Source organism: Astatotilapia calliptera, chromosome 15, assembly GCF_900246225.1.
Source record: "Astatotilapia calliptera chromosome 15, fAstCal1.2, whole genome shotgun sequence".
Classification (NCBI taxonomy): domain Eukaryota; kingdom Metazoa; phylum Chordata; class Actinopteri; order Cichliformes; family Cichlidae; genus Astatotilapia; species Astatotilapia calliptera.
In genome coordinates this window covers 31,114,765-31,134,588 of record NC_039316.1, presented here as the reverse complement: position 1 = coordinate 31,134,588, position 19,824 = coordinate 31,114,765, and the positions used below count along the sequence as shown (strand labels likewise).

General features: G+C 39.7%; 1 protein-coding gene across 1 annotated transcript; it reads left to right on the top strand.

Annotated features, from left to right (window-relative positions):
* Positions 1-38: 38 nt before the first annotated feature.
* casp8ap2 (caspase 8 associated protein 2) lies at positions 39-18,205 on the top strand. Its single transcript, XM_026142920.1, has 10 exons — positions 39-343; positions 1,331-1,402; positions 5,307-5,381; positions 5,478-5,578; positions 9,783-9,857; positions 10,425-10,540; positions 10,694-12,990; positions 13,424-16,073; positions 17,116-17,215; positions 17,303-18,205. The coding sequence occupies exons 2-10, from the start codon at positions 1,369-1,371 to the stop codon at positions 17,354-17,356; spliced, it is 5,502 nt and encodes a 1,833-aa protein (XP_025998705.1). The 5' UTR covers positions 39-343; positions 1,331-1,368; the 3' UTR covers positions 17,357-18,205.
* The last annotated feature ends 1,619 nt before the right edge of the window (positions 18,206-19,824 follow it).

Here is a 19,824-nt window from a genome sequence, read left to right as displayed (position 1 = left end):
TCCGTTTTCTGTCCTTATGTCGCGTGGTGATGACACGACCCTGGCCTGGCTGTCCATTTTTCCGGGAGTGAAGCAACAATTTGGGCTTGAGTGGAGCGTTAATTCTGTCTTTAACGCATTTCATTTTCTTTCTGACTCGGCGGCAGGAGCATGTTAGTTGCTCGCGAAGGCAGTGAGCGACAGTGTCGCAAATCTACCTAAGTGTTGAAGAATATTTTTGCTAGCGGAGAGGAGGAGTGCGCAGGCTGCAGTGACAGACCGCGGGAAAATGGTACTTCCTGTGCAAAGAAGTCTTGGCGCGGCTTTACAGCTGTAAACAACAGGAGGGCACAACAATACGCAAGTAAGTTAGTAAGACGACTAAATCACAGCCACGTTACTCTAATGTTCTGCAGGCTAATTTTAAGTCACTTCTTTTGCTGACCAACTTTCTTGTTTCCTCCGGGTTAGTTAAGCAGACAGTCCCGAGTCGCTTTATTTGTTTGAAGTAATGTCCAGAAATGTAAAAAACAAAATAAATAAGCAGTCCATCACTTGGCTTTAAGAGGTAAAATGTGTCGTGAAATGTCTGACAAGATAAAAACGTTGTGAAAGGAGATGTTTGTTTGCCATCCTTGTCTTTTGTGTTTGTGTTAGTTTAATTCGGGTCAAAGGTAACAAGGCTAGGAACAAAAGAGTCAAAAAGACAGTGTTATATTTATTCAACGAAATTAACTCGGGCCCACAGTTTGATCGTTTGTTTTAACCTGAAAGGTTATGAGATTATCATTCTGCTTGGCTTTGTTCTTTGGTGTCTTTGAGCAGTAGGACGGGCTCTAGCTAGCGCAACATGTTACCGCCATTAGTCCACATTTGTCCAATATATCAACCGTCTGTCAACCGACATTATCTCTGGAATTGTGTATACCATTAGGTGTATGTCACAGTCGATCTCTGGGAAAATTCAGCTGTGTATCTATTTATTTATCTGGTTGTCTATCGATCTTTAATTGGCGACTTGTTTTTTGCCCAGCACTTCACCCATTTCTGATGTGGATCTGCATATATGTTATTATTCATACAAGTAGTTTTATAAGAAATATTTGAACAATGAAAAAGTGTTGTTAAAAATAATCATCTTACCAAAATAAACAGTATTGCTCTCCTGCAAACATTGATTGAGTAAAAGGGCCTATTACTATTATTGGACCTTTTTGCCCAAAGTAACAGTAATTTATGGAAACTTGTAGAGCAGACTTTTAAGATTTTTTTTTAAAGCAACTTTTGCGTCAATCTTTTGTTTTGGCTTGGACAATAACAACCATCAATTTCCCTTTGGCTTTGACATCAGGTAGTCCTTAAGAAACTGCCACAGGGATCTTTGACAGGATGGAGAACGTTGACACCAGCCATGCATCTGGTCGTAAGTATACATTGCTACTTAAGAACTTGGAATTACTCATCAAAAATTGAATGAAAACGAATTCAATCCCACATTTGTAGATACTCTATTAAAATTGATTAAGACTGATTTTTGTTGGTCATTAACAGACCTTGGAAGCTGAATGTCCTATCTTCCATAACCTTAAATTATTGTTTGGGCCTCCATACACTGTCAGTGCTCGGCATTAAAAACATTAGTTGAAAGTTCAGGTTGTAAACATGCATGCTTTTAGTTATTAATTTCATGCTTTTATTCTTCTTTGGACTGGTGTTTGGTTGGCTGCAGTCAATAGACTTACATTAGTTTATGTTAGCTAACTAATACCAGACCCAATAACTCAGAAGAAAACAACACTAAGACTAAAACTCAGTTTAAGGCGGTCACTTTTGTGCTGCTTCTGGCTGCAACAGTGTGTTTATGTCAAAACAAAGGATATATTGTCATGTAGAGCTGGGCGATAGAACGATAACGATATGTATCGCGATATAACTTTTACTCGATAGAGAAATTAAGCTATCGCGATAGACCTCGCCGCTCTTGTCCTCTTAAAAAAAAAAAAAAAAGATCAGCCAATCCAAATTAAGTAGCGCAGAGCCGAACCAATCACAGCCGCAGCGTCACGTCGCGTGACTTGTAACGTACAGCACAAGTGCCAAGCCGCACGTGTGTTTGTTTGGGAAGCAGCCAGCGGGTAATGGAGGAAATGAGTGTGCCGACTAGAAAAATCAACCGAGCATGACCGAAGAGAAAACAGATAATGGTTCCAACGCCGGAGAGATTGTCGAACGGAAGAGCCATAGAAGTTCCGTAGTGTGAAGGTATTTCGGCTATTTCAAGTCTGACAAAAAACAGAGTAGCGTGCACTGTAAATTGTGCCGAAAGCAAGTCTGGAAATACAATGAACTGGTGCATGCGTCACACTGTGCGCCACGTTATTGTTTCGGTGAAATGAATTTCTACAATACTGTTAATTCTACTCCCTGCAGTGTTTAAATGCTTACATATACACACAGTTACTGTCCGTCCACACATACGACTCGGTTCTGCTTCTATGCCCCAGCTTTGTTTACTTTTTCCCACCAAGGCTTCTAGACTTCTGATTGGCCAATATTTCTGCACGGTTAGGAATCGAGCGCCACCTGCTGCTTTGGCATGTTCATAGCAGCGTTTTCCTTCATTTCTCCCTTTATGTGTGGACGGGATTATTTTTTAAAACGAAAACGGAAAATCTCAGTTTTCAAAAATACCCGTGTACGTGTGGACGTAGCCTCAGTCTCTGACTGGAAGCGCTAATTCGTCATTCGGCTTTTGTCAGACTAAAGTAACTGTTAAAACTGTTTGAAAAGCTCAGCTATACAACAAGGAGAGATTGAGAATTTCCTTTTAGTTCTCAGTTTATTTGATATTGACAAAAGTTAGTCAGTTTTGTCTGTTCTTCTGTAAAACAAACTAAGATTTATTTTTAGAATTAATATTTTGTTTCTAAGTGGAATTGACAATTTAGTAGTCTGTTTCGTTTGTTCTATTTTGAAACCTAAACGCTTTAGCGGCTGCCTTTTGTGTAGTTTGCAATATTTGCCTTTATTTATCTGAAAAAGTCTCATGTTCCTTAAGTACATCTACCCTGTTGAACTTATTATGGGAAATAAATATTTAAATAAAAACAAGCTGCTGATTATTTCACATTTTACTTGTGAGCAACGGCACATTTAAATCTTACAAATATAGTTATTTGGCTTATATCGTGATAGATATCGTTATCGCCTGAAATGAAAAAAACATATCGTGATATGAAAAAATCTCATATCGCCCAGCTCTACTGTCATGTTTCACTGTCTATCTCTTAAGCATTCAGTGGTTATTTGTTGTTGTTTTTTTAGCTGCTCTGAAACGGGAAAATCCACCTGTTAGCTGTAATTTTAGGGTTTGTTAAGCACTTTATACATGAGGAGCTATGTGGAGGAGAGCCTACTTGAGTCACCAGACCAACAAGGAGTGTGACATGTCAGTTTTTTTCTCAAAAGGTTGGCTGTAAAGAGCCACCCAACCATGTGAGTCTATTGACCACAACCAACCAACCCGGTGATGTCAAATTCTGTACTGGCACAAGCTGGCGCTAAACATCTTCTAAAAACGTAGAACTCTTAGCACTTATTTCTTAAATCCAGCTTCACAGACAGAGCTACATCTATGCCAGTTTTTAAGAGGAGGTCTCCGTGATGTAAATTAGCCTTTATACATGAAGTGTTTCATGTTCACTTTAATATGACTTCCATTGCATGCTTGCAATACTGCAGCTTGCCTTTTAAGTGGAAGCACCAAATGTGACAACAATACTCAGACTTTAGAGTGTTTCAAAGTTTGTGGAAGTCTTAAATGGACAAGCGTCATCATTACTTGCCAGACTGCTACAATTTTACATACCAGCCAGTCACACAAAAACCAGATGCTCTTGGTGGTTTTAAAATGTAAAGTAAAACAAAATGATTATTTGAGTTAAGTTCTTGTACTTCATTTGTCTCATTAGTTGGACACGTAATTCTACTACTTTCTCACGGCTCTTAATCTGTTTCAGTTTGAAAGTTTATAATTTGAATAAAACCAGTCTGCTTATTATCCACTGTTTTATTTATGTATGTACTAGGGCTGGGTATCGTCACTGATTTCTAGAATCGATTCAATTCCGATTCACAAGGTCCCGAATCGATTCGATCCACGATTCGATTTAAATCGAATCAAATCGAATTAAAGCTGGGAAATTTTGACAGTCAGAAATATTATAATTCAGATCAGTACATTTACATATTTTTGTATCAATAAAAAGGAAGCTGACACATGCAAGACTTTATCACAGGTGTAAGCGTCACAGCAGATGCCTTTGTGTCAAAGTAGCTGAAGATAAAACACAGAAAAACATGAAGGTGATTTTCCTGGCCTGGGATTTATAAAAATATTCTGCAGTACATCAAAAACGAAAGAAAACCATTAATCAGCATATGAACATTACCTCTGAAGTTACAGCGGTTTTATTAGAGACACGGTTAAGCGTTTTTGCATTTTGAATAATTTTAAAAAGTTTAAATTTGTTCAGTATTGAACAGCAGAAATGAGGTTTTCTTTTCGGAAGAATGTAAAAGGGAAAAAAAACAGCGGCCGACAGCGCTGTAAGCAACAGTAGACTTGTGTAACAAGCAAGCGAATAATGAAGAAAGGGAAACTGTTCTTGAAGTACAGAGAGAGAGAGAGAGAGAGAGCTGTGCATCGCGGTGGAAGCAAAACAGTAAAAGTCAGAGTGAATTCATGACGATTTTATGTGAAGTGTTTGGATCTTCTTTTGCTGCTGGTTCGGTCAATATTGTTTGGAGAGAGATAAAACTAACAGCTTTAGAATCGGCGCATAAAGGGCGTGAACACAAAGCGCGGACCGCCGACACATCAGAATCAGCGAGCTGTCGGCTTTCAGCCCTGACTGTGAGAAAGGCGACATCTAACTGATTCTGATCCGCGGGTCGCGCTGTGTGTTTAAGTCTATGTGCAGAATCTGTGTACCTGCTCTCATTTACTGTCTTAACTGTTTGGTGGTTCTTGAAATTTTGTGAGATGTCACCAGAGATTCTGGCATTTTGGGCAAAATAAATTTATATTAAAAAATCGATTCAGGATTTTAATGAATCGATTTTACGTTATCCAAGCCAGAATCGATTTTAATCGATGAATCGATTATAAAAACCCACCCCTAGTATGTACATAAAAACATTCCTTAGAAAACATAATTTACATGAATGTAAGATTTTCGGACGCTACCATAATCATGACTTAAGATTTATGTGTAGAAGCTCTCTAACTACTGATGTATACTGATATATATGTATAATATCTACAGTCTTGGTATCTGAAGTAAGCGAGGAGTCTGTGGATATATACGATGGTCTGGACATCGGTTTTAACAGAAGTGCAGGTAAAAGCCCTTTCTGAAATGGTTTCACTTTGATCGGATGCATATTACCACTACTCTTGCTGTCGTAGTCTGAGCACTTTTTTTCTTTTTTTACAGAGGAGCCACCTTTTGTTGGTTCTCAGTTGAAAGAGTCAATGGATTTGTATGAAGAAATTGTGACAGAGGAACAGCAGAACAGAGAGTCATCATACGCTGAGGTAAGCAATTGCTCATTTGGGAATTACCGTATTTCCCGGACTACAAAGCGCACCTGAATATTAGCCGCACAAGCTAAAATCAGGGGAAAATCCTGTTTTGTACATACATTAGCCGCACCTGACCAAAAGCCGCAGGTGTTTCAATGTTGACTTATCATATGTAAGAGAATATGCACAAAGGGAATTGTCAGGAAAGAGATGGCTGTTTGGAGACATCACTTTTATTAATATTTTTAAAAACAAGTTATGGGTACATATTTGCATAACTTTTTAGGTATATGTACAAGTAGCGGTAATTACAAGTACGAAACATGTACTGTGCTTCATAAATGAGTAACAAATGTAGTACATAACAATAACCTACAGCACACCAGAAAAATAGATTCAGACTACCTTTTAGGCTCAGGTGCAGTGACGCGGCTTTAACAAGAAGAAAAGTCAGTCATTCACCATCTTTCTCTTCTTCCTGCGCACTAAAACCACCAAAGTCCTCTCCTCCAGTGTCGGATACAAACAGGCTCAGGGTGGCTTCGTCATCCACTCTCAGCTTCTTTCATTCGTTGTCACTTTCAAAACCAAAGAAATCGAACACCCTCTGAAGGGCCGTGGCGGTGTCCTCCTCTCCATCATGCAGCAGTCCAGCCCTTCGAAATCCGTTGGTGAGCGTGGATGTTTTCACACTTTTCCACGCTGTCAGATTCCACCGGTGGAGTTGAGCATAACTTGCTTTTCGCAAGTTTATCGCCGCTCGTCATCCACGCCTCCCGCTGAACGCGTAGCGCTACTTTGAAGTTTGTTTTTCGCGCTACTTGTACAGCACTATGTTGCCTGGCGGATGGACACGTGACCAACATACCACTCTTGAACCCCAAAACTGGTGTCTGATCACATGCCCTGCCGCCAGGCAACGTAGTGCCGTACAACAGCGGAACAAACAAAACAAATAGCCTTACGATATGACAAAAATCATGGACAATCCATAGAAAAGCCGCACCTGACTAAAAGCCGCAGGGTTCAAAGCTTGTGCAAAAAGTAGCGGCTTATAGCCCGACAATTACGGTATTTATTTTTTAACATGGGAATTTTTTGTACTGATAATTAGCTGTGAGGCACTGATAAGCTGTTTTTGTTTTTTTTTGGGGAGTGAGCTTGACTGCTGCTGTGTAGAGCAGAGCGATATGGCCAAAAATATTTATCACGATATACATTTGAAAATTTGCGATAACGATATAACTGACGATATAATTGATGCGAGACAAAATACAACTCCACAACATTACTAGCGCAAAAAGACAACCTTCCATTTATTTTCACGTAAACAAGAAGCTGGTTTTTATGTACATTAAAGCTTTATAAAAATTTAACAGTGCAAATGCAAATTCCTTGCTGAGAGTTTAACCAAAAGGCATTTCCAGTAGAAATGGGCTGACATATCCTGAGCATAACCATGTATAATATCCACTGAAGTTAAAAAGAGGTGCTTTGCAACATTAAACTGCAGTGTGCAGTACGTATTTTTCGGACCATAAGGTGCACAGGATTATAAGGCACATTAAGCGAAACAAAGCAGTCAGATAAATCAAACTTTATTAAACTCATTCTTCTTGCTTCCTCCACTTCTGTACCATTGATTCATTAATGTTAAATTCTCTGGCAGCTGCTCTATTCCCATCTTGTTGCAGTATATTAATGACTAACCTCGTATTGTGGATGGATTATCTCAGTTGTTCTCCTGACTGAAGTTTGGTCCGTTTACAGCATCCTGCCATGCGATTGCATTTGTCTCTAACCACGAGGAACCTTCACGTTAACTTTTATAAGTGGAAAAGTGTTAGTGTTCGTCCTCCAGCTTCACTGTTTATGTTATGCTAACATAGCTGTGTCGCTAGCGATCACGTAGCACATCATTATATACCAGCTAGCCCAACTTCAGTAACCCTACAAACGTCACTGCTGTTTAGTTTCCTGTCTTCATTTATGTTGGAAGTGATAGCAGAGCTGTACGTTTTATTTTTTTTTTTCCAGAAATCTCTCAGTCAGAACATGCTATATCATGCTTAGGTAACTAGCGAAACTAGCGAGCTAACTTCCGCTAGCTCCCTGCTAACTTCTAACTCTGTTAAATGTAATACATTTTGTTTTCATGGATGCCTGGAAGTTAAACTTCATAGTTACACCTGGTAAAGCAGCAATGCTGATCGTTTTATTAAAGATGAAAGAATTTAGACAGTTTTTAACTCTCAGTGATGCTGCAGTGTTCGTTTGACCTGAAGAGGGGGGTTTAGGACCCAGATTACTCCCAGATTTAAGAGCATCTTAGTCCGACAAATACGACAATAACGACGGCCGCTTGCATGTTCTGCAAAAAAATATGCTTTGTCGTGTATTTGACGGACAAACACCAAACCAGTTCCACATCACTGAAGTTGCACTATTTTTACAAACCAATTCTGGTTCATCTGTTTCACTCAACAATCGGCCATGTGCGTATGAAAACAAAGGCACTGCGCATGCGCGTTTTACTCATATTCTATCGCGATATTTCATTTTCCTATCGTTGCCTAACATTATACCGGTATTACCGTGAGCGGTATAATATGGCCCAGCCCTACTGCTGTGTTTCAGTCTTTATTAGAGATGGCACAATACCACCTTTTAATGTCCAATACGGATATAAATTTGGATATTTGCCAATACCGATATGAATCTGATACAGTTTTTTTATAATCAATAAAACTGTTTTTTAAATGTCTTGCCACATTTTGTATAAGTTTATGCTCAAGTTTAAAAAAACAAAACAAAACACTAAAGCTATTCTATTATACTTGTATGCAAAAAATACACTTCACCCAAAATATTTTGCAGTTCAGCAATACTGATCTTTTTATTTAAACTTTTAGCCAAATTTTAAATCTAAATATTTAAGTAATATTCAAAAAGTATTTTAAAATGCAGGTTCATGCAGAAAAGAAGTGCAATATCAGCACAAAATAATGTTTATATTCAACAACTTAAAAGAAAACCCTCCAAGTTGTATAATGGACAATTTTATACTTAAAGCTTAACTTAAATGGACATCCAGAGTGGAAAGCAGTGCAAATAAATGCAAACACGGTTTCATGATACTCATCTTTTATCAAGATCAGGGCTGGACTGGGACTAGAGACCGGCCCACCAGGTATTCTAGAAAAAGCCATAAAGCCTTTGAATGAAAACAAACGCTGTTGTGAGAGTGATGTACACTGTCTTGTTGGTATATATGTATTATTTCTATACATTGCACATAAGATAACCACTTTGGTTGTAAGATTCAGATAATTATTTATTGAAAGCTAGACATTTTAAACGAGAATAAGAAAGAAAAGTATTACTTTGTGTCCCCCTTTCCCTGTTAATGCCCTACCTGGCCCCCTGGCAAAACTTTGCTAGACCCGCCCCTTCACAGTTACCAGCTGTTAGCTCAATAGAAAAGGATCCTGGTGTTATTTGTCTCTCAGAAACAGTTCATAACTTCCCTTCAACTAGTTCATGTCACCTAAAAGGTAAATCTGTTTCTCCATCACCTGTTCAGCTCAGATGATTCAGTAATGACATCTCCTGGTTTCATCTTCGTGTTTCCCTCTCATGCTAAGGTCATGAGCTGGATTATGCCATGTCGCAAGTTTTTTGAGGTGCTTTTGTGATATTTAATAGATCGAATTACATTTTTTTTATTTCTCCCCGATATCTGAACCAGTAATTTAGGTCAGGATCGGACCAATACTGGTACTGTATATCGGATCGGTCCATCTCTAGTCTTTATATTATCATGATGTTCTACAAAGTGTAGAAACCTTGTTATTGGTAGGTGAATATGGGTTAGTCTATGAAATTAGAACCACACTGCTAAAAATAAGTCCTTTGTCAGTTACAATAAATATTAAATTAGTACTCTAGATCTGATTATTTCTGTATAAATCAAGCAAATTCCAAAAAGAATCAATGAAGTGAACTGATGGACTGCTTAATGATTGAGTCGATTACAAGCAGATACGCTGAGACGCTTCATATTTCAGCAAAGGTGACCCTTGCTCAATATTTGGGATCATGATTGCCATTTTTGTGTAAGCAGAGAATAGCACTTGGATATCACAGGACGTTGAACGTTTGCCAGAAGTCATCATGCCAGCTGTTTCATAGGCCTTTTGTTTTTGTGTCTCTGCAGCTGAAGTCTGGGTTCAGGACAGCCCAAAACCATATTAAAGAGTTGCGCAGGAGACTGGAGCAGTTGGAATTACAGGTGTGGGTTTTTATTTTTGTTTTTATTTTTTTAGGGGGGGGGGGTTTAAATAGAGAGTAGGTTGTTTCATGAGAATATATTTTACTCGGCCAGCTTTCATTTATCGTTTTGGAAAAAATCTTCTGAAGAATCGGATTAGCCTCAATCACCTTTGTAGAAAACAAAGCAAATGTGTGTGTTGTATGTATGTTTTCACCCAAACCAAAAAAAACATCTGTTCCATGATTTTTTTTTTATTTTTTTATTGGAGGAGCCAGTAGGGTCTGTGTAGGTTCTCAGTCCTACAGGTCCTCCAGGTCATGGTAATCTAAGGAGCTTGGAAAGAAAGGGACTGAATTTCTTTGCCTTTCATCTGAGAACTTTCTGCAGATGAGAGATGAAATGTCTGTCTTCAAGAAACTTGGAACAAAGTTACCATAAACACTACTATCTTCACTAAGACAGTTTTGTTTTAAGAAAGACTGTGTTTTCTGTAGGTGGAATGGGTCTACATTATTGAACTGCATGGTTTGGTTATACGAATTCATTTTACCACTAACATTTTGTGTGCCTTCTGTTTGAATATAGAATACAGGTTTGAGAAAGGAGAACTACTCTCTCAAAAAAAACATCTCTACACTTTTACAAACGGCTAGAAAGGAGGTGATACGAAAAGACGCAGAGATTCAGAGGCTGAGTCAGAGGTACGTTGGTTCTTTTTCGTCCTTCTCCGTTAGGTTACACTGAATACTGGTTAACGTTATGCATAAGGGCAATATCATAAGACACGTAGCAAGGTGTGACATCAATTATTGGCTATACTGAAACAGCAATGTTTTAATTGTTGGGTTTTGCAGGTCTGAGAGAGGGCAGTATCATCATTATCCATCTTCCATACAAAATGTGCGGGATCCAAATCTCTCCAGTCACAGCTCCACCAGTAGGCTGGTTTCTCCACCATCCCGTCCGCCTCCTTCTCCACCACTACCGCCATCCAGTAATTTTCCACCTCCCAGCGTAGACCAGCCTCCAAGAGATGCACGTCAGTCCATGAGGAAAGAAAGTCATAGTTTGCCCAGAGCATCAAAAGCATCTTGTCATAGCCATTCAAAACGAGACGGTGAAATAACTGACAAACAGACGGAGTCAGATAAACACAAATCCAGTCACAGAGAGCACAGCCATCCCAGTCAACATTCTGAATCAATACATAGGAGACATAGAAGTGTTTCAGATGCTAACAATGACAGATTTCACAGAGCAGACAAAGACTTGGTACAAAGGTGTGATTCAAAGTCATGTCAAAGAAAAAGCTACTCGCACGATGGGCACCGCAGATCAGATGAGGTTAAATCCTCACCCACGATTTTGCAAACTACAGCTTCGGATGACAAAAAAGATGGCAGGAGACACGATAAAGCTAAAACGGCTGCATCGGACCCTAAACACAGTGCATCTCACAGCTCAAAAGAGAGCTACAGCCGAGAGCTTGAAAAAATCAAGACTACTTGCAGCTCTTCCAGAAGTTACAACTCAAAGGACTGGAAAAAGTCTTCTGTAGATCAACATGTTATACGATACAGAGATTCCTCCAAAGAGAGGGAAGGGGCTAGACAGAGAGATCATCAATGGAAAGGGGAAAGGCAATATAAAGATGAAGTAAGAAAAAATCATATCAATGACAGTCAGTCCCACACAAGCAGAAAATGTGAGAAGCTGAGAACCAAAGAATCAAGTAAAAGTGACAAGGACAGATGCGCAAAGACTAACACGGTCTTTAAAACATCACCTGAAGAAACCAATATAAGCAAGAAAAACTCTGAGGAAACTAGTCCAAACAGGAAACTGTGCTTTATGGAAACATTGAATTTAACCCTTTCACCAATTAAGAAGCCAGTATTACCTTTTGGTGGGAGCCTGAAAGATCCTGTACCAGTGGGAAAGGATGTTGAAAAGGGCTCAAAGGAAGATAATTTGCAGCCTAACATGGAAGACATGTGTGTCATTGATGACATAGAAAACATTGAATTAGAAGGAGAGTTGAGAGATATTACAGAGCAGTCTCTGAAGAACCACAAAGTTTTGAGTTGTGAGAGGACACTTGAGGCATCAGATGTGGAAGGTATTCAGGAAAAAGACACAGTCTGTAATAAAACTGCCGTAGCTGACAATTCAGTCCAAACTACCTCAACTAACAGCCAACCCTTGGATATTACAGCAAAGCAAGTGAGTGCACACCTTGCAGCAAAATCACCAGGGAATAGTTATGCAAAAGCACCAGACGTGTCAAAAAATAATGAAGAAAATATGAAGCTAGTCTCAGACAGTAAGGCAGCTGAATGTAGAATGGCGGAGGCCAGAGACCCCATAAATCCAGTTGACAAGCCAGGAAGGATTTCTAAACAAATTCCAAGCTATGACCTACAAAAAGCTTACTGCGAAAATACTGCCGATTCATGTGCTGAGATTACTGTGGAGTCCACTGTGGAGCATCTTGAAGCTGCAGTACAGCAGAATGCCTCTTTGGAATCACGTGCAGAAGATGCCGATTCATCACAGCCAAAGAAAACAGATATGACTGACGAAACTAATCCTGTGTGTCAGACTTCCCCGGCTATCAAGTCTCAGGTCTGTCAGCAAGGTTCTCCTGCTTCTTCTACTCCAATTCAACTGAAAGGGAATTGTGAAAAGCAAGACTGTCGTAAAGATGCAGATACAGTGTCCAGCACAATCAGCCTGGAGTCCCTTCCACAAGAAGGATTGAGTTTGAAAGAGGCTATTTACGTTTTAACACAGACAAATGAAGACACTGGAGACAGTAGCGCTAGCGCAATTGAGCCGAGCTCTTCAACTAACTGTATCGGAGTGTCCAAAGTTAGCAGCACAACAGAGGAGAAGACCCTACTAAAAATTTACAGTGACATGACCACCACACCCAGCAAGAGCTGCAGCCCTAGAAATGGACAGGAAAACCATTTGAAGCCTTCAAGCTCTGTGCTATTACTACATGATGAGGACTCTATGATGCGCACACTGAATAATCTGAAGAGAATCCCAGATGCCATCAGTCCTTTGAGGAGTCCAGTACGGGTAATCAAGAGATGTCTTCTCCATGTGCATAGCAAGCCTGGTCATGTAAAGAGCCTTCAAAAAGGTAGTTATCCTCCTTTCAAGTCTAGTAATCTATATTTCAAAACTGGCAAGTTTTCCATTGAATGCTTTCCATCTTGCCAAGGATACTGCTTACAAGCTTTACTATAAGCCTTCTCTTTACTAACTGCTAATTTCATCTCATTTCTCATCTCACTGTGTCTTTTATGTGCCTGTCCTCTGTCACAGCTGCATCAGCACAATGTATTTTAAGAAATTGAACACCTCATTTCTCCTTTATAAAATACATGTTTGGACTTTACCTTAATTAGCATTACCTGTTACGTTACAGTAGTGCTTTTGACATCCCCAGTGGATCTTTGTTACTGTTCTGAGTTGGGTTTAAAATTAGCTCTGGCAAAAAATACAAAAATGTACCATCTTATACATTTGTTTGACTCTTCTATCTGACTGTTATCTATTTCTTTCCTGTGCAGATTTTTCCAGTACAGCTGTTGATGCCAACTCGGAGAAGTTGGATGTAAATAAGGAGAACAAATATCCAGGTTCTCCTGCAAAGCGAGACGTGGTAAATTCGGTGGATAAAGTGTCTGACTTGAATTCAAGTCGTTCAGACACAGATCTGGAGGAAGGAGAAATTTTAAGTGAAAGTGATGAGACGGCGGCAAGTTCACCCACTACTACAACAAAGAGGGCAAAACTAGCACAGCCAGTCAGAAATAAGTCAAGTCCTAACTCTGTTTTAAAGAAGAAGCTTGCAGAGAGACGGGCTGCTTCTGAAGAAAGTCGTGAAATTTCAGGCGTAACGACACAAAGTCCAAAAAGTCGTTTTAAAACAGTTTGTCCCGCAGCAAGTAAAGCTTCTTTTTGTACCATCGAAGAAATAATGGAGACGTTTAAGTTAGTCCGTGCCGAGATCCGGAAAAAGTACATGAAGCTTCATAAAACTTTTCCCAGGAAGAGTTTCTATGGAATGATGGATAATTTCCAAAGGTCCTTTTTAGAGTTTGTGGATGGTGCTCATTTTGGTAAGATATGTGATCAACCAGGGGAGCTCAAGTCCAGACTGAAGAAACTCATTGAATCTGTGTTTGGCAAAGTGTCAAATAATGGCATTGTGAAACGAATATTTGAACAACAAGCAGTGGATTTGAAGCAAAAGCTGTGGGACTTTGTAAATGTCCAAGTTGACTACTTGTTTGTGGATATTCACACAACGTTGAAGAGCTTTTGCAAAGCCTCAAGACCTCTGCCAGAGGACAGTGACGGTGAAAATGTATCTCAACAGCCTCCCATGAGAAAGGCATCATATGAGTCGAACCAAGCACAGCCGGCTTCCACCAGCCTGAATCAGGCCAAATCCTGTGCTGTGGTGTCTTACAAAAAGGGCCTTGGAAGCAGAGGCAAGGACATCAGAATCACACACGGGTCTGAGTCGCATCCACTGAACTCCCCAAATACACAAGCAGAGTTCCTTCTTCCTAAAAATCCACCTGCAACTCCTGAAAAAAATAATATACCTTCTTTGGTGGTCACTCAGAATGGCTCTTTGCTTGACAGAACTGACTTTGAGCTACTCACTGAGCAACAAGCTTCCAGTTTAACATTCAATCTGGTCAGAGACTCTCAAATGGGTGAAATTTTCAAGTGTCTTCTGCAAGGTTCTGACTTGTTAGAAAGCAGTGGTATCGCTGGAGAAAACACTGCCTGGTCCCTCAGTACTCCAAGGAAAGATGGAGAAAGAAACATAAGCATCATCACACCATCAAAATTTGAGTATCGATCTAAGCTGCTTTCCCCAGCTAAATTTGATACCCCTTCTAAACTTTTTGCCACCTGGTCTAGTATTTCACCTCGCAAAATATCCTCCTCTTGCTCAAAAGATCAGACCACACTGAACCCGGCTTTACTTGATGAAAATTGTCTGTTAGAAGTTCCATCGCAAAATCGAGCACTGTTGCAGGCCAACTTGGCCTCACAGAAGTCATATTCACTTCTAGCTGAAGATTTGGCCGTGTCTCTCACCATTCCATCACCTCTGAAATCTGACAGTCACCTCAGCTTCCTACAGCCATCCGCCTCAAGTATGTATGTCACGTCCACGCCAGAGAACGTCATCAGCGCCCACATATGCGAGGATGCTCTGCTGGACGGGGAGGATGCCACAGAGCATGACATACACCTGGCTCTTGACACTGATAATTCCAGCTGTGGCTCTGGCAGCAGTTTGGCCTCAGAAACACCTGCCACGTCTTTTGTGTTTAAGCCCGACATGGCGATGCAGGCGCTAGTGATGGAAAAGTCCAACGATCATTTCATTGTGAAGATTCGGCAGGCGAATCCAGAAGCAGATAGAACTCTAACTGCTAATGAGAGCTTACGTGAAACACTAACAGAGGAGCAGCACATAGAAGATAACACTGCAGCTCAGGATAGTGAAGCTGGTGTTGCAGAAAAGTTTGAGAAAGCTGTCTCTTTGGCGGGCAGTTTCTCTAACGTTGCTGAAAGCTCTGTTTTGTGTCCAGCTGGTACTGAATCCAGTGTCTGTCTCACTGAAGGTAAAGACTTAACACTATTAAACAATCAGCCAGATGACATGCTAACTCGACACACTTTTTCCAAAGAGACCCTGAAAAATCGGTCTGACGGTTCTCCTTCAGATAAGTGTTTGAACAATGTTTCTGAAAACACAGTTGTTAATGTTAACATAAGCCCTTCAAAAACTGTCTCAAACAAGTCTCAGAATAAACTCATTCCCTCTAAATGTGCTGTGTCAAATAACTGTCAAACTACTGAAAGCTCTTATACAAATCAGAGGAGCCGAAAATTGTCTTCACACGTGTCAGACTCGAAGAACAATGATGTGGACATATCTGAGTCAGAGAGAAGCCTCGTGATAGCAGAGGACACGAGCAGTTCACCCGACAAAGGCAGAAAACGAAAGAAGCACCAGGACAAATCAAAAGCGAAGAGATTGAGGAAGGAAAAAAAGAGTCCAGAAGTCGTGCTTCCTTCCAAGGAAGCAGATGAAGAGTCCAAATCATCTATGGGCTGTCTGTCTCCCAGCAGTCTGTCTGCCAAGAATGTCATCAGGAAGAAAGGCGAGGTGGTGATGGCCTGGACTAGGTCAGTAGTAAAGTGCATCGTGTTCTCTCTTTCCAAGGAGTGTCTGAATAGAAGAATGAATACTAGTTGCATATAGTCAGTATTGGTTTCACAATATTTCAGCAGAAAATGTCAAATAGAAGTTGACCTGTGATGGACCTGTTGGCCTCCTCGCAGACTCAACATTGCAACTTATAGACACTGCATATCTGTAATCCCTGGCCATACTGGTCTAACGTCATCTTTCTAACAAAGCTGATATAGATTAATATGGCTTGCTGGTTGTTAAGCTGTGGAAATGTTAGACAAAATAAAGCCACACTGAAATGGTGTCAGCTGGTTTGAAGTCAACTCCGTCTAAACATTAAATAAGTTAGCTCTGACACTTGCAGCCTATTGATGAAACATTTTCTCTCTCCTTGAATGAGCACGTCAACGAACCAGCTGAGGTTACAGCTCTAGTACATGTGCTGTTCAAGTGGCTGTCAGTTTGGCTTTTACTGCTGTACACTGTATAAACATAGGAAGTCCTTTGAGTGCTAAGATTCAAAGGGCTCTGTATGAGTGCTGGTCCATTCACTACAAGAGCTTTGTTAAATATGTCTGTATTTTGGGGGGAGTTGAAACTAGTTTTGCACACTGTCCCCCATGTTTAGAAGTTAAAAATTAATTGATGAAACTAACAATATAATAATCAAAGTAATTTTAATACACAGATAAGGCTCCTTGGGATCAATAACTATCTGAGGGCTAGAACCTGTGGACATTAATAAATATTACATTTTTGGGTTGTTTAACTCATTGTGGTGGCAAATTTGCAGTTACCTGAATGTATTGTGTCTGTGTACCTTGTATAAGTGTTGCCAAAATTCAGCCTTGTTATCAAAGAAGAGATTTTGATCTGGTAGTTTATGCTCATCTAATCAGAATAGTCTCACTGAATGTATTTTTAATGTTTCATTCTACATTATAGGGCTGCCACTAATGATTATTTGTATTGTTACTGTGTAAGAAGTTTAGCTAATTAAATAGACTACTCAGTATCTTTCATCTCCTTCATCAGAGATGAAGATCGAGCTATTCTCATGGACATGAAGACAAAAGGCGCTTCACGCGAGACTTTCTCTGCTTTGTCAGAGAAACTTAACAAGCCTTCAGGCCAGGTAGATAAATCTTGTTTCTTTCTTTCTTTTTCTTTACTTTTGTTTAGTGTAAGCATCCAGTAACTGTTAACTGTTTGTTTTCCCCAGATTGCTCACAGATTTTATCAGCTCATGAAGCTTTTTAAGAAGATGGACACCTGATGCCTCTGAATATTTGTGTATATGGTTCTTATTTTGGAGCATATTCATACATGTGCCAATAATTAAGGTGATATGATGACTTGATCACCACACAGAGTGCTGTATCTGTCAAAATCTGGAGCTTGGTTTGAGTCAAAGGCTGGGAATTCATAACTGTCTCTAAGGATATTGTGTTACAGATGCAGAACTGTACCTGCTCATGCTGTTGAGAAAGGAATTCAAAACGTTTGAGATTTTTAGCAAGCCACACAGGATCATCACAGAAGGACGTGATGTGGGCCACAGGATTCCACCTTTTTTACCTTCCTATCTCGACTTTTGCAGACATTGCAGATCTCAAAACAGTTAATGAGTCATAATATCAGTTCCCACGTCCGCAAATTAGTTTTTCTCCAAGCATTTTGGGGAAACTATCCTCATAATGAGAAGATTTCAGGTTCCAAAACAAGTATGCTCACTATATTTTACATATTGAGTCAGATTCTTAGTTTAGAGGTTAACACATGACCTGCCATTAAACCTTGATCTACAGGGCTCATAGTTTTAGTCTTTTGACTTGGAGTCAGTGTTAAATTTTGTGTTAAATGTTGGATCTTGTTTTAATAGATGTGTTTGTGTGTGGGAAGGGAGTGCTTCATACATTTGTTTACATGCTCACTCCAAGTAAAAGACATTACATCATTACATTCATTTCTTAATTTGTGAGTGCGTGTGTGTGAGAGAATGACTGAATGAACCCTCGTATCTGTGAGCTGCAGTGACAAGTTTGCTTGTTACTAACGAGAACTATGTAATGACATATTGTAAAAAATTCTTTACTGAAAATAAAAGTTTTATTTATTTAATGGACTGGTGCCACACTTTTCTACATACAAGCTGGATTCATCAAATACAGTCGTTCAAGTGTTTGTTTGTTTTTCCAATTACTATGTGCTTTTTAAATCTGATGGGTGCAATGATCCAACTGTGGGTTCAGCATCTTCAGTTACAGACTGAAAATGAAGGAGGGTTCATTCCTCATTTCATTAAAACTCCTGAACCACAACAAGCCACATTAAACTTGCTAATTTTTGAAGGCATATAAAATCAACAATATGGATTTTGTCATTACGTGCAGGGGTTACGATGGGTCAAAGCTATGCAGTAATCATCTCATTTGTTTTCTTGAATGATTAATATGTTTTGCAGTGATGTCTCCAAAGGTTTATCCAAATGATCCTCTGTTCTGCTTCCAGGTGATACTGCAGAGAAAACAATGTCACCCCATGTTTTGCCATTTTGCACATTTTCAATTGTTTTATAAAAGAGAAAATGGTGATACATGTATTTCAAAACATCATGTGTGGACAAACCATAAAGAACTAGCTGGATATTTTGTGTAGAAATCACAGTACAGCATCTTTCTTATTGAGTCATTTACTTTGCTTCTCTGCTACACCAGCATTTATTGTTCACCAACCTGCCAAATCTCACTTTAAGCCCTGGTTCTCTTTCAGACCTCACTATGGGGGTGCCTTCTGGTGCACTCAATCATTGAAGCTCCACTTCCACCACATTGGTCTAAGACCGATCAATCATTTCAAGGACACAGGGTCCCCTGACCCCCTTTATAATAGAGTGTTCACATGTTCAGCTGATTTGATTGCATGTGCTTCTAGCAGAAAGAAAGTGGAGAAAAATATCCATGTTCTGATATGCAGCCTATTTAGTTTAGATTTCATCATCAACTGTAACAAGAGTGCACTGTCTCTCACTCACGGAATAGAATATTTGGGTTATAATAAACTTTTGGTTTTTCTGTCACAAAATTGGAAAAATTTCACTAGTACTAGCTCTGTTCCCCAAGGTAAACAGTCACATTTAGAGCTTGTTTGCACTTGAGTGGGCTGTTGGCCTCAGTAATCACTATCATCCTAGAGACTGTTGAGGATGCTGCATTTTGAGCACTGGGTGTCCTCTCTGCTTTTGGATGTTGGATACCCCGTTTGGTGAGAAATGTGTGTTTTTCCCCAAATGTGTGATGGCTCTCCATCGCTGCAGACAAACAAATGTTCATCACCATTGTACCCTTGTGTTAGGTGACTTTGGGGAAAACTGAATGCAGATGTCATGGTGCATGCTTAATCAACCAGGTTGATTCTGTTCATCTGGGGGTAGCGTTTTCAGTGGAAGAAACGTTTCAGTCATGAGAGTAACCTGTAATAGCTAACTGATCCTGAGACTGTCTCATCTGTTAGCAGCTGGTTCATTTGTGCTGCCAGACAAACTTTTTTTGCATTTCCCCAGTAAAATATGATGTTTCTAAAGGAATTTGACCAGCTCAACTCAAGACATCAGTTTTGTTCTATTGGGGAGAATTTATGAGAAAAACAGAAAGCAAAGTTTAAAATGTAATCATAAAATATTTAATAATTCATTGATTTTGACACGCTGAACTCCAAAATATTTAATTACCATTTCTGTATCAG

Coding starts and splice junctions, on each gene's coding strand:
- casp8ap2 (XM_026142920.1), top strand. CDS start 1,369: ATGGAGAACGTTGACACCAGCCATGCATCTGGTC. Junction 12,991..13,423: donor TGTAAAGAGCCTTCAAAAAG/GTAGTTATCCTC, acceptor TTTCCTGTGCAG/ATTTTTCCAGTACAGCTGTT. Junction 16,074..17,115: donor GTGGTGATGGCCTGGACTAG/GTCAGTAGTAAA, acceptor CTCCTTCATCAG/AGATGAAGATCGAGCTATTC.